Source organism: Pristis pectinata, chromosome 30, assembly GCF_009764475.1.
Source record: "Pristis pectinata isolate sPriPec2 chromosome 30, sPriPec2.1.pri, whole genome shotgun sequence".
Taxonomy (NCBI): Eukaryota; Metazoa; Chordata; class Chondrichthyes; order Rhinopristiformes; family Pristidae; genus Pristis; species Pristis pectinata.
Window position 1 is genome coordinate 24294146 of NC_067434.1, and position 12155 is coordinate 24306300.

The 12155-nt window shown below is 45.1% G+C and overlaps 2 protein-coding genes across 9 annotated transcripts in view; one reads left to right on the plus strand and one right to left on the minus strand.

Moving 5' to 3' along the window:
- The window catches only part of ndst2a (N-deacetylase/N-sulfotransferase (heparan glucosaminyl) 2a), a 432751-nt gene extending 428865 nt beyond the window's left edge, over positions 1 to 3886 (plus strand). For 6 of the 8 annotated variants that reach the window (XM_052041762.1, XM_052041761.1, XM_052041765.1 and 3 more), the window contains one exon: positions 2444 to 3886. In XM_052041762.1, the coding sequence (XP_051897722.1) occupies positions 2444 to 2569 (126 nt within the window). In that variant the 3' untranslated portion in view covers positions 2570 to 3886. The remainder of the gene's footprint in view (positions 1 to 2443) is intronic. The other 2 variants (XR_007958434.1, XR_007958433.1) reach the window with 2 other exon arrangements.
- A 70-nt stretch (positions 3887 to 3956) lies between these two features.
- zswim8 (zinc finger, SWIM-type containing 8) overlaps positions 3957 to 12155 on the minus strand; it is a 198279-nt gene continuing 190080 nt past the window's right edge. The window contains 3 exon segments of the mRNA XM_052041760.1: positions 3957 to 4963; positions 6170 to 6348; positions 8270 to 8392. Of these exon segments, the coding sequence (XP_051897720.1) occupies positions 4757 to 4963; positions 6170 to 6348; positions 8270 to 8392 (509 nt within the window). The 3' untranslated portion in view covers positions 3957 to 4756.

The window sequence follows — 12155 nt, forward strand, 5'->3', positions numbered from 1 at the left end:
CACGTTATGTCCCTCTAACTGTGATGGGGCACTTAGTCATGCAGTTAAAATAGTAGCTGTACAAAGCAAATTTAGCCTGCACTTCAGAGGAAACCAATTTCTTAAAACCCATAATATCATGCCTATATCTTAGTCTGTTCAGTTGGAAAGGGACGACTAGCTTCCCTTCACTCTCACTTGTGACTGGCCACCTTGTTGATTTTAGATTCATAGAGTAAATACAGCACGGAAACAGGCCCTTCAGCCCAACTGGTCCCTGCCGACCACACCATTCTCCCTGCTGGTCCCAGTTGCCCGTAACCGTCCAAGCCTCTCCCCTCCATGTACCTATCCAAATGCCTCTTAAATATTGCAACTTACCCACCTCACCCAGTTCCTCTGACTTTGCTCAAAAAATACTCGAAACATTCTGCAGCTGGGGGTGCACTATCTGAGCGTATATCCTTGGTTATAGAACATGGAACACTACAGCACAGTACAGGCCCTTCAGCCCACAATGTTGTGCCAACATTTTATCCTGCTCTATCTAACCCTTCCCTCCCACATAGCCCCCCCACTTCTCTATCATCCATGTGTCTATCTAAGAGTCTCTTAAATGTCCCTAATGTATCTGCCCCCACAACCTCTGCAGGCAGTGCGTTCCATGCACCCACTACTCTGTGTGTGGGGGGAGAAAAAACTTACCTCTGACATCTCCCTTATACCTTCCTCCAATCACCTTAAAATTATTCCCCCTCGTGTTAGCCATTGTTGCCCTGGGAAAAAGTCTCTGACTGTCCAGTCGATCTATGCCTCTTATCATCTTGTACACCTCTGTCAAGTCCCCTCTCATTTCTCATCCTCTCCAAAGAGAGAAGCCTAGCTCACTCAACCTAAGATCCAAAAATCTTAAAGTAACAGTGTACTCCCTGTGGTAGTGGTAGCAACAGTGGTACCGGTTGGGGCCAGTCACCCACCAAGTAAGTGAAATTTATGACAGGAAGTCTTTCAGACCAGTGTATCCATGCCTGTCAGAATCAGAATCAGAATTATTGTCACTTATATGACATAAAATTTGTTGTTTTGCGACAGCAAAGGCATAAAAATTACTATAAGTAAGTTACAAAAATAAATAAATAGTGCCAAAAAGGAGGAACAATGAGGGTAGTGTTTATGGGTTCATGGACCATTCAGAAATCTGACGGCGGAGGGGAAGAAGCTGTTCCTGAATCGTTGAGTGTGGGTCTTCAGGCTCCTGTACCTCCTCCCTGATGGTAGTAACGAGAAGAGGTCACGTCCCGGATGGTGAGGATCCTTAGTGATGGACGCCGCCTTCTGGAGGCACCATCTCTCGAAGATGGACTATGATTTAATCCCACTTCCCAGCCCCTCGGCTCTTCAGATACGTGAAAGGTACATTTTAAGTGTGTTGAGGGCTTCTGTCCCCACCATCCTTTCAGGCAGTGAGCACTCAATCTCCCTCACTTCTCCTCTAACCTTACCAACTAACTTAAATCATTGGAAACATAGGCCTGATTTTATGGTTTTTAAGAAATTGGTCCTGATGCAAGGTCTCGACCTGAAACATCGACAATTCCTCTCCCCGCCCCCCCCCACACAGATGCTGCTCAACCTGCTGAGTTCCTCCAGCGGATTGTTTGTAACTTAAATCATTGTCTCCTGCTTATTGACCTCTCTGCCAAGGGAGATGGAGTATTGGTTTAGTATTGTCACATGTACTGAGCTACAGTGAAAAGTGTTTGTTTGCGGGCCATCCAGACAGATCATGCCGTGCGTAGGTACTTCACGTTCACCCATATGGTGCTGTTGTTCAGAAGGATTCTTCATCCCACTGGCACGAACTCGAGAACTGGACTGGTTAAGACAGGTAGTTTGTTCCTCTCCTCAATGGCTGTTCTGTAGAGACGAGGAACAGTGGGCCAAATCGAGCCAGTTGTGGCTGGAATTGCTGGTGTTCAGGGAGATTGGGGGGAAATGGTGAGTCAAGTAACCCTTCCTTATTGTATGTTACTTGAAGTATTTTTAATTGGCTCTGATATTCAAAGAGAAGACCAACCTGCTTTGACCAATGATGAAGCTCCTCCTAGCAAAAGCTCTCGGGGTGTTCCAGGAGCACGGCTGAGTTGCTGCTGGAGTCTTGCTGTGCTTTTTTGCCCGACTCTGAGCTGGTGTGGTCCTTTACGTCCAGTCCTGCTAACTGGAATTTGGCCCATTCTCGGACCCGAGTTATTCATCAACCCTTCCAATAGCTTGCTGTCTGACGACAGTTGCCTGGTGTGAACTACTTGGGGTGAGAGGGGTCAGTCTCACTCTGATGCCACAGTGTGAAGGTTGGTCCAGATTCTCTCCAAACCATTCAACATGTCAGTACATGGAACGCTGATCGTATGGAGTTGCATCTCGTAAATGGATGAAACTAAATATGTTTTTTCTCTCCCCTCAGTCACGGACATTCCTGATGAACTATTACAGGGAACACAACATTGAGCTGTCGAAACAGCTGAACCGATTGGGACAAGCGCTGCCCAGTTGGCTGAGAGAGGAGCTACAACACACCAGCTGGAGCTGAACCTGGGCCTCGTGCACTGCCATCGCTCTGCCGATGCTGTTTTGAACACCCACTGATCTTTCCTTCCTTTCACAAACTTCAGCTCGCGCCCACGCGGACAGCACCTTGGGGAGGCAGTGGAGTTCGACGCGAGGTTCCTGGGGGACGAAAGATCTCCCATCCACAAGGCCTGACTGAAAGCTGCATTTGTGTTGGTGAGCCACCAGTGGGGACCTGCAGCAGGAAGCACTTTGCACAGGTCGGGCACACTGGACCATTCTCCGGCCAGTAGTGGTTTTACAGTGTACATGACCACTTTCAAATACTGGAAAGTACAGCACATGTGCCCCCCAAGCTCTTGTAGTGTTGAAGTATATCCTTATCAAACTGTGGAATGATTGTTACATCAGCTGCTTTACACCAATAGTGTCCTGTCCACTAAAAACAGTGACATTTATACCCAGCACAGTGTGTTACTAACACTTGCTGTAAACCAGGTACTAATCATGGATACCAATTAATTATTAAACATGTACATATTTCCTTCTTGAGGCAATAATTCACAGCTGCAATCCAGGGAAATGAACAGAACACCAGGATGAGGGCCATTCTTCATCGTTACCTCATGGTTCATGCTCCCCGTCTCAGACAGTCCCTGAAGGTGTTTGGAAAGTCATGTGCAACTTTAGTTTCTAAAAGCAAGAGTAATCAGTGCTAGTGTTTTAAAAAAAAGTGTCACTTTTCTATCTGTGTACTGTTTAAAGAATTACTACAGTTAGCGTTACTACATTTTATCGAGGCCACCACCGTGCAGTTTTAAACTTAGGCCAGTGAGGATTTCAGCTTCTTGTCTCCCACAGAACAAGGTGGAGAGAGAACCCCTTCCCCACTCTTTCTCCCCACCCCCTCCAATCTTTACGTTGGACTTGTTTCATCTCACAGTACATCTCACCTATTGTGTCATTCACATTGAATGATGTTATTGGAGAATTTTACTCTCAAACAGCTGAACGTATGTTCTGAGATGCAGCATTCAGTGGATCAAGGTTTTTTTTTGGGTGTAAATTTTGTGGTTAAATGTGATGTACTTTGTAAGGCCTTAAAACATTCTCTACGTTGGCTGGGGCAAGTCAGATCAATGTGTATATACTATACAAAACTGGTCCAGCCAAAATGAGCAGATGTGCCTGGAAATCCTCACAACTGTGAATTAAAACCAAAAATCAATGGTGAGATCATTGCAACTTCCTTGATCTGTTGTTACCATCAGTAAATTTGATGTAAGCATCTCCATTCTACAGCCAAGCATTTAAAATAATATAGGGTCTGTTCAAGCGTACTGCAGTTCTGTTGTGTACTTTAATCAAAAATAATTGTGTATGTATTCAACACAGCACAGAATGGTTGAATAATATTTTCCCCACCCCCCCAATCCACACCACCTTGTCAACAAAACCAGCCACAGAAACACTCGTGCTGTTTTCAATCGGTGACAGCGTTGGGACCACCTGTACCAGTTCGACAGGAACAGAAAATGATGTGGACTCCACATATCAAAGGAAGAGGTCTTCTTTTAAAAAATATTAACAGGTTACACGAGGAAGACGGGTGGTCAGTACTGTGGCTAATGTTTAACACTTTAAAATGTGTCAAAGCTTTTAACTATCCCAGAACTCAAAGTTGCTGGAATCTGAATAGTTTTTCCTTAAACAATTGAAAATCCTTTAAGTATGAAAAAAACAAAGGCCAAAAATAAAACACACACAACCCAGATAAATAAAAACCACAATCTTATACAGGGTCGATGTGGTCACTTGCGCTTTTCCCCAAACCAGCAATTAACAGACAGAAGAAATAATTTGTCCACTTGCCACTCTCCAGGACCTCTTTATCTAGACGGACTGCATCTCGCAGCCTTTATAAACACACAGTTAAGGACATGTTACATGAATACTAACTACTTCATACAAAAGTCTTTTTTTTAAGTGGGGAGGAGTTGGAGAGAGAGGAGAGAATCGTGAAATCTGATGGTGTCAGGTCACAATTCACAACAGCAATAAAAATGAACCTTTTGTGCCTTCCTGACATTGAAAACCCTTGAGGAGGAATGTGGCAGTCAAGACTTTTTGGATCAGTGGTTTATAAGGGAAGGGAGAAAGAGACGGGGGTTAAAAATATTAAACCTAAAGCCGCACAAAGCAACAGACATCAAGGAGAAAAGGTCGCCATTTCCAATGAGATTCTTTGCCATAAGTCCTTGCTTTGACCCTTTGCTCGTTTTAAATTCTGAAGTATTTCGTTGAACTGCATCATTCCAACCGGCGTCAAGCAGAACGCGCTCCGTGCACTACGGATGATGTTAACGAAATCGTCGTAATCCGCTGGCGTTATGTGGTACAGTCTGTACTGGATGCACTGTGAAGAGACATATTTTTAAAATCAACACACCTGTCTGCCACACACAACTGTGGCTGATTGTTCCAGAGAGCACTGTCAGCACTTGGGTGAGTCCGAGCTGAGCTGAGCTGAGCAACAGAGCCACACGCCTGTCAGCCCCCCCCATCGCTGGACTCCACGTGGAGACTAACAGTGAGGCTCAGTCTTACTGGGATTACACAACACTGTGGAGCCCATGCTCCGTCCTACACCAGACACATTTTGAATTGGGATTTCCCCACCTGTAGTTAAGGAGGGCAAAGTCAAGTTACTTGTGTTTAAATTATTTTTTTTAAAGAAAAAAGTGTTGAAATTGCTCTAAATGCCCCTGCCCGTCAAAGATGATTAGAAACTGTTGTAGGCAGGGAGAAAAAAGCCTTTTGGACTGCAGGTGATGCTTCACCAGTGGTTCTTCTGGGACCTACTCATTGCCTCTGGGGACAAAGGATCAACATTCAGCCCTCTTCACCTGACCCAGGTAAGTGGGTGCTGAGGTGATTGGGGAATGAGCAAAATAACTGGTTCTTATAAAGAGGCAGCAAAAGCATAGAAGGGCCAAACAGCCTCTTCCACCAAGGTGTAGAATTAAAGAACCATACAATACAGAAGACCCATTTGGCCCATTTGTGCTTGTACTGGGGCTCCTGAAAGTGAGATTCAATTACTCCTACTCTCTCCTGGAAGTTTCTCTTTGAAAGTTCTTATTAAATCTGCTTACACTACCCTCTCAGGCAACACACTGCACAAAACAACTTCTGTACATCTTCCCTCTGCATTACACACAGCCTGACTCCATTTGTCAGCCACCCCACCTGCCCCAACAAATTCCTGGTTAAGAGAACATAAGGAGCAAAAGTCATCCATAAGGTTCCTCTGACCTGCTCCAACATTCAATATCATGGCCTTGGCTCCATTCTCCTGCTGGTTCCCCATAACCCTTAACTTCTCAAAATGCAAAGATACGTTCACCAATGACTCAGCCTCTACAGATCTCTGGGGGAAACGACCCTCAGAGAAGCTTTAGGGAAAAATTATGTCTTAAAAATGGTGCTTGCAAGCCCTGGCAGGAACAAGCTTGTGCACAGCAAACCCCGTCAACTGAAGGCTGCATGCCTCAACACCCCCAAGTGCAAAATCACAACAGACTGGCTCGTTCAACTGATTGCCTAGTTGTTTTTTGTTTACCTGCATGTATGCTTGCTGGCACCTCTGAACGAGTTGGTGGAACGCTGGAGTCCGTAGGTGAGTGTGTATGTGAGCGGGATTTAGGCGCTGTAAGGCTTCCATGATTATCTCCTGCAAGACAAATGGACTCAAGACTCCTTTGGCTGCACCCATGCAGAACTGATAGACATAGTTCACACCTGGAAGCACAAGAGGCAACAAGTCGTTGCTTAATGTTTTCAAGTGGAAAAATGAACCCTCTCAGCATGACAAAGTTACATTAACTGGATCGCAAACAGCTACACTGACCCAGTAATGCTTAATATTTGACATCATTTAGTTCAAATACAATCTACTGCAGATGTTGGAATTAAAGAAACAAAGAGATTGTTAAAAATACTCAGCCAGTCAGGCAGCATCTGTAGAGAGAGGTACAGAGCCGATGTTTCAGATTGACGAAGCTTCATCAGAACAGTTCTGATGAAAAGGGTCATTGATTTGAAGTGTTAACTTTTCTCTTCACAGATCATTTAGTTGCTTTTACGGGAGATCGCTACGCCCAAATTGGCTGCCGCCTTTGCTACGTTACAGGAGTGACAACAGTACACGTGTATTTGATAGGCTGGAAAGCCTTTTAGACATCCTTAAAGGGATAGGAAAGGTGCTATTTAAATACAAATCTGATTGTGTTTTCAATATACAGTTGTTTAGCAAATGGGCAGAGATATGCGCAATACTAGTTTACAGAATTTATCAGAAATTGATTTTGTTTTATGTTAAGTAACTTGCAAGATAACAGTGCCAGGTGAACACAGTAGGTAAAAAAATGCTCTAATTTTCTTGTCTCTCAAATGTTGCAGATGTCCTGAGGACCACCCAACACAAAGCTGCTTCTTATACTATCACTTCTGTGCATGAGGAGAGCTTCCAAGCCCTGTACCCAGGCCAGTCTTTAATCAAAATCACACAGCACAGAAGGAGGCCAACATTCAGCCAGAGTGCCTCACTGGCTCATTGGGAGCTCTCCAACTGCCCAACTTTTTATGGGGCAGGTATTCCTAATGCCAATAATGTCACATCCTGAGAAAAGCTAAAAGCTGATGTATTTACCCAAGGCTTTTAATAACCCAAAGAAAAAAACAATAAAAACTTAAAAGTAAAATACCTTAAAATTCAAGCCCCATATATTTCACACACAGACACATTGGTCTGATTCAATTGATAACTTGCCGCAACCCCTCCCCCATCTCTCAAACAAAAGGTTTAATCATGCCCAACTTTTCGGTGCAGAACCATGGGCGTGCTGCATTGTCAGGGGCACCGTCGTTCAGATCACAGCTTAAACTAGGGCCCTCTCCGCCCTCCGGTTAAAGATCTGCATAATGTTTCTCACTAACGTGGAGTGGGGCATTAGAATCTTAAGAGTTCATTGAGGTCTTTGCCTCAGTGAACCTGTACTGACTAGGAAAACATCATACAGCCTCATCCCACTTCCCAGCTCTTGGTTTGTAGCCTTGTGTGTGACAGTCTACTCTTCCAAGTACATTTTTAAATAAAAGGTATTGATTGCTTCAGCTCACCAACCTTTTCCAGTGGCAAGATCCATGCTGGATGAAAACTTTATAACTGTTTCTATTAATCTTTCTGCTCTCTTACCCACCCAATCTTACACACCTTGGTTAAATCTTCCTTTGGGCTTCTCTGTTCCAAAGAAACAACCCAGTTTAAACCAGACCTCTCCCAAAGCTATAATTCTCCAACCCTGGCAACATCCTGGTAAATCTCTCCCACAGTCCCTCTAGTGCTAACCACACATCCTTCACGTGCTGAGGTGAGCCAGAAGCTTGTACTGTTCCCTAGATGGGAACCTGATGAGTTTGTTGTACAGCTGAGCACAACCTCCCTGCTGTTATTGGCTTATCGAAGGAAGGAGCTCTCCCAGTGCTCTTCATTGCTCATCACACACCAACACAAAACAGATTAACCAATCACTGCCTCCAATGGGCTCGCTTGAATTTTATGCCGGTGGACATTGAATCTCAAATTTTTTTAGTTGGATTGTGTTGTTTAAACTTGCCGAATGATGGTGCTCTCAATCCAGTTTGGTTCAAAAGTTCTTACCCAGCCTTGTTGCTAATCCTAAAAGCCACTTGACATCCTCTGTGTAGGGTGGGCTTCGAGAGAAGTAGTTGTTCGGGTGATCATTGTGAGCTCTTCTTCCAAGCATTTCCAAAGCCAACATTCCTGTGAAGAACAAGCAGGCTCAAGGAACTCACCGACGAATAAGACACAGTTTGGAATTGACAAAATAAAACTGCAAAGCTCAGTAAAATCAAGAACAAATTCACACTGTCACAGGAGGTCTTTATAAAGGTGAACACTGATGGCCTCGGTCTGCGGAGCAGCTCATAACCAAATTAATCACAACAGTATCCAGACTACACTGGGGACCACATGCAGCCACAAACAAGATGCTGGAGGAACTCAGTGGGTCAGGCAGCATCTGTGGAGGGAAACGGAGAGTCGATGTTTCGGGTCGAGACCCTTCATCTAAGTTCCTCCAACAGCTTGTGTGTTGCTCCGGATTCCAGCATCTGCTGTCTCTTGTGTCTCCATCACTTGCAGCCAGTTCTAAGTTGGTTAATGGTTTATGAAGTATTACAAACTACGACAGACATTCAGGCCATTTCGCCCAACAGGTTCGTGCTCAACAAACCTCCAGCCAACCTCTTTTCATCCTCCATGAACTCTTCTTATTACCATCTCCCTACGTACTTATCTCGCTCTCCCTCAAGGACTTCACTGGGCTAATCAGTTCCATATACCTACTGGGTGGGACAGTGGCACAGCTGGGTAGAGCTGCTGCCTCAGAGCACCGGTGACCTGGATTCAATCCCGATCTTGGGTGCTGTCTGTGACTGTGTGGGTTTTCCTCTGGATGCTCTGGTTTCTCCCAACGTGCAGGTTGGTTGGTTAATTGGCCTCTGTAATTTGCCTCTGACAAATCTGGGGTCAGTTGCGAGGGATGTGGGGAGAATAAAATGGAATTAATGATGAATGATGGTGAGGATTTGATAGACTGAAGGACTCGCTCCTATGTTGTAGGACTCTAAGGTTCTCCTGATTTCCTTGTTAGATTTAACGGAGACCATCTTATATTCTTCAGCAAGTGGAATTGCTGACACAAAGCTCTTTCTTCACAGAGTCATAGAGCAATACAGCACGGATACAGGCCCTTTGGCCCAACCAGTCCATGCCGACCACGGTGCCCACCCAGCTAGTCCCAATTTCCCACGTTAATCTTGAAAGCATTGAGCGAATGGCGGTGGACAATTAAGTAGGTAATTGAAGGAGAACGTACCAAGAATATACCCTCCCTCAGCAATGCCGAGACCAGCACCTGTATACCACAGACGAGGCTGAAACATTTGAATCCAACTTCAGCTGGTCTTTCAGCTATTTCTAAGTATCGCAGTGGGAGACCACTGGATAAATACATCAAAGGGAAAGGTCTGCGGGCTTGTGGAAATGGACAGGGGGCAGAGCCGATGAAGTTTTATGAGAAACATCATTAAGCTGGAAAGAGTGCAAACATAAACATAAGAACTAGGAGCAGGAGGAGGCCTTCCGGCCCGTTGAGCCTGCTCCTCCATTCAGTAAGATCATTGTTGATCTGGCCGTGGACTCAGATCCACCTACCTGCCTTTTCCCCAGAACCTCCATTCCCCTACTATGCAAAAATCTAACTGTGTCTTAAATATATTTAATGAGGAAGCCTCTACTGCTTCCCTAGGCAGAGAATTCCACAGATTCACCACTCTCTGGGAAAAGCAGTTTCTCCTCATCTCCGTCCTAAATCTATTCCCCCGAATCTTGAGGCCATGTCCCCTAGTTCTAGTCTCACCTACCAGCGGAAACAACTTTCCTGCCTCTATTTTATCAATCCCTTTCATAATTTTATATGTTTCTATAAGATCCCCTCTCATTCTTCTGAACTCCAACGAGTATAGACCCAAGGGACTCAAACTCTCCTCACAGGCTAACCCTCTCATCTCTGGAATAAACCTGGTGAACCTCCTCTGCACCACCTCCAAAGCCAGTATATCATTCCTCAAGTAAGGAGACCAGAACTGCACGTAGTACTCCAGGTGCGGCCTCACCAGCACCCTGTACAGTTGCAGCATAACCTCCCTGCTCTTAAACTCAATCCCTCCAGCAATGAAGGTCAACGTTCCATTTGCCTTCTTGATAACCTGTTGCACCTGCAAACCAACCTTCTGCGATTCATGCACAAGCTCTCCCAAGTGCCTCTGCACAACAGCATGCTGCAATCTTGCACCATTTAAATAATAATCTGATCTTCTATTTTTCCTTTCAAAGTGGATGACCTCACTTTTACCAACATTGTACTCCATCTACCAGACCCTTGCCCACTCACTTAACCTATCTACATCTCTCAGCAGACTCTCCGCATCCTCTGCACAATTTACTTTTCCACTTAATTTAGTGTCATCAGCAATCTTAGATACGGCACACTTCGTCCCCTCTTCCAAATCGTTAATGTATATAGAAGATTTATATCGAAGTAAGTGCGGAGAAGATTTACAAGGATGTTGCCAGGACTCATGGGCCTGAGTTATAGGGAGAGATTGGATTAAGACTTTATTCCTTGGAGGGTCAGAGACTGAGGAGTGACCGTAGAGGTATATAAAATCATGAGGAGCATAGATAGGGTGAATGCATGCAGTCTTTTTCCCAGGGAAAGGGAGCCAAAAACTAGAGGGCACAGCCTTAAGGTGAGAGGGGAAAGATTTAAGGGGGACCTGAGGGGCAACTTCTTCACGCAGAGGGTGGTGAGCATATGGAATGAGCTGCTGGAAGAAGTGCTTGAGACAGGTACAACAAGGACATTTAGAAGATAAGTAGGGGCCGATACGATAGGGTAGTTTAAGAGACTATTAGACAGAAACATGGACAAAAGAAAAATCGAGGGTTCTGGGAGGTGAAGTAGAGAGGGGGAGAGATTGAATGGGGATAAGGTTTACACAGGTCGGCACAACATCGTGGGCCAAAGGGCCCGTACTGTGCTGTACTGTTCTATGTTGGGTACATGAATAGGAAAGGTTTAGAGGGATATGGGCCAAGCGCTGGCAAATGGGACTGGCTTAGGTGGGCATCTTGGTCAGCATGGATCTGTTGGGCTGAAAGGCCTGTTTGTGTGCTGTATTACTCCATCAAAGGAAAAGTCTTGCGGGATTGTAGAGATAAAGCAGGGTTTTACCAAAATGAAGTTTGATGAGGGAGGGAGCACAGCACAATGGGCCATACAAACGCCTTCTCCTGGTGTGTAATTCTGTCGCTGGCCCTTACTCATTTTCCACCTGCAGAGAGTGGCAGTGAAGACAGGGAACTGAGGGAGAGCGGGCGTAGTGATAAAGATGCAGAGGCTTCAAGGGGATATGGAGAAGCTGAGTGAGTGGCAACAGCATGACAGATGGAGTCCCATGTAGAAAAACGCGAGGTTATCAACGTCAGTGGAAAGGCAGAAACGCTGAGATTTATTGAATAGGGAGAGAATGGGAAGTCTCGCTGTTCGAAGGGACCTGGCTGCCCTCGTACACAAGTCACTGAAAGCTAATACACAGGTGCAGCAGGCAAATCATATGTTGACCTTTATTGCAAGAGGATTTGAGTACAAGAGTAAGGGTGTCTTACTCCAAACATATTGGACATTGGGTGAGACCACATCAGGAGTGCCGTGTACAATTTTGGTGTCCTTTCCAAAGAAAGAAAATGATACACTTGCTATCCAGAGAACGCAGCAGAGATTCCAAACTGGTGAAGAAAGAGCTCGGCAAGGTAGACAGGAAGACGAGTGTGGAACTGGGAACCACAGCCTCGGAATGGGTAGACCATCAAGGATTGAAATGAAGAGAAATTAGAGGGTGGAGAATCTTTGGAATTCCTTACCCTGAAGGCTCAGTCATTGAATGCATTCAAAACTGAT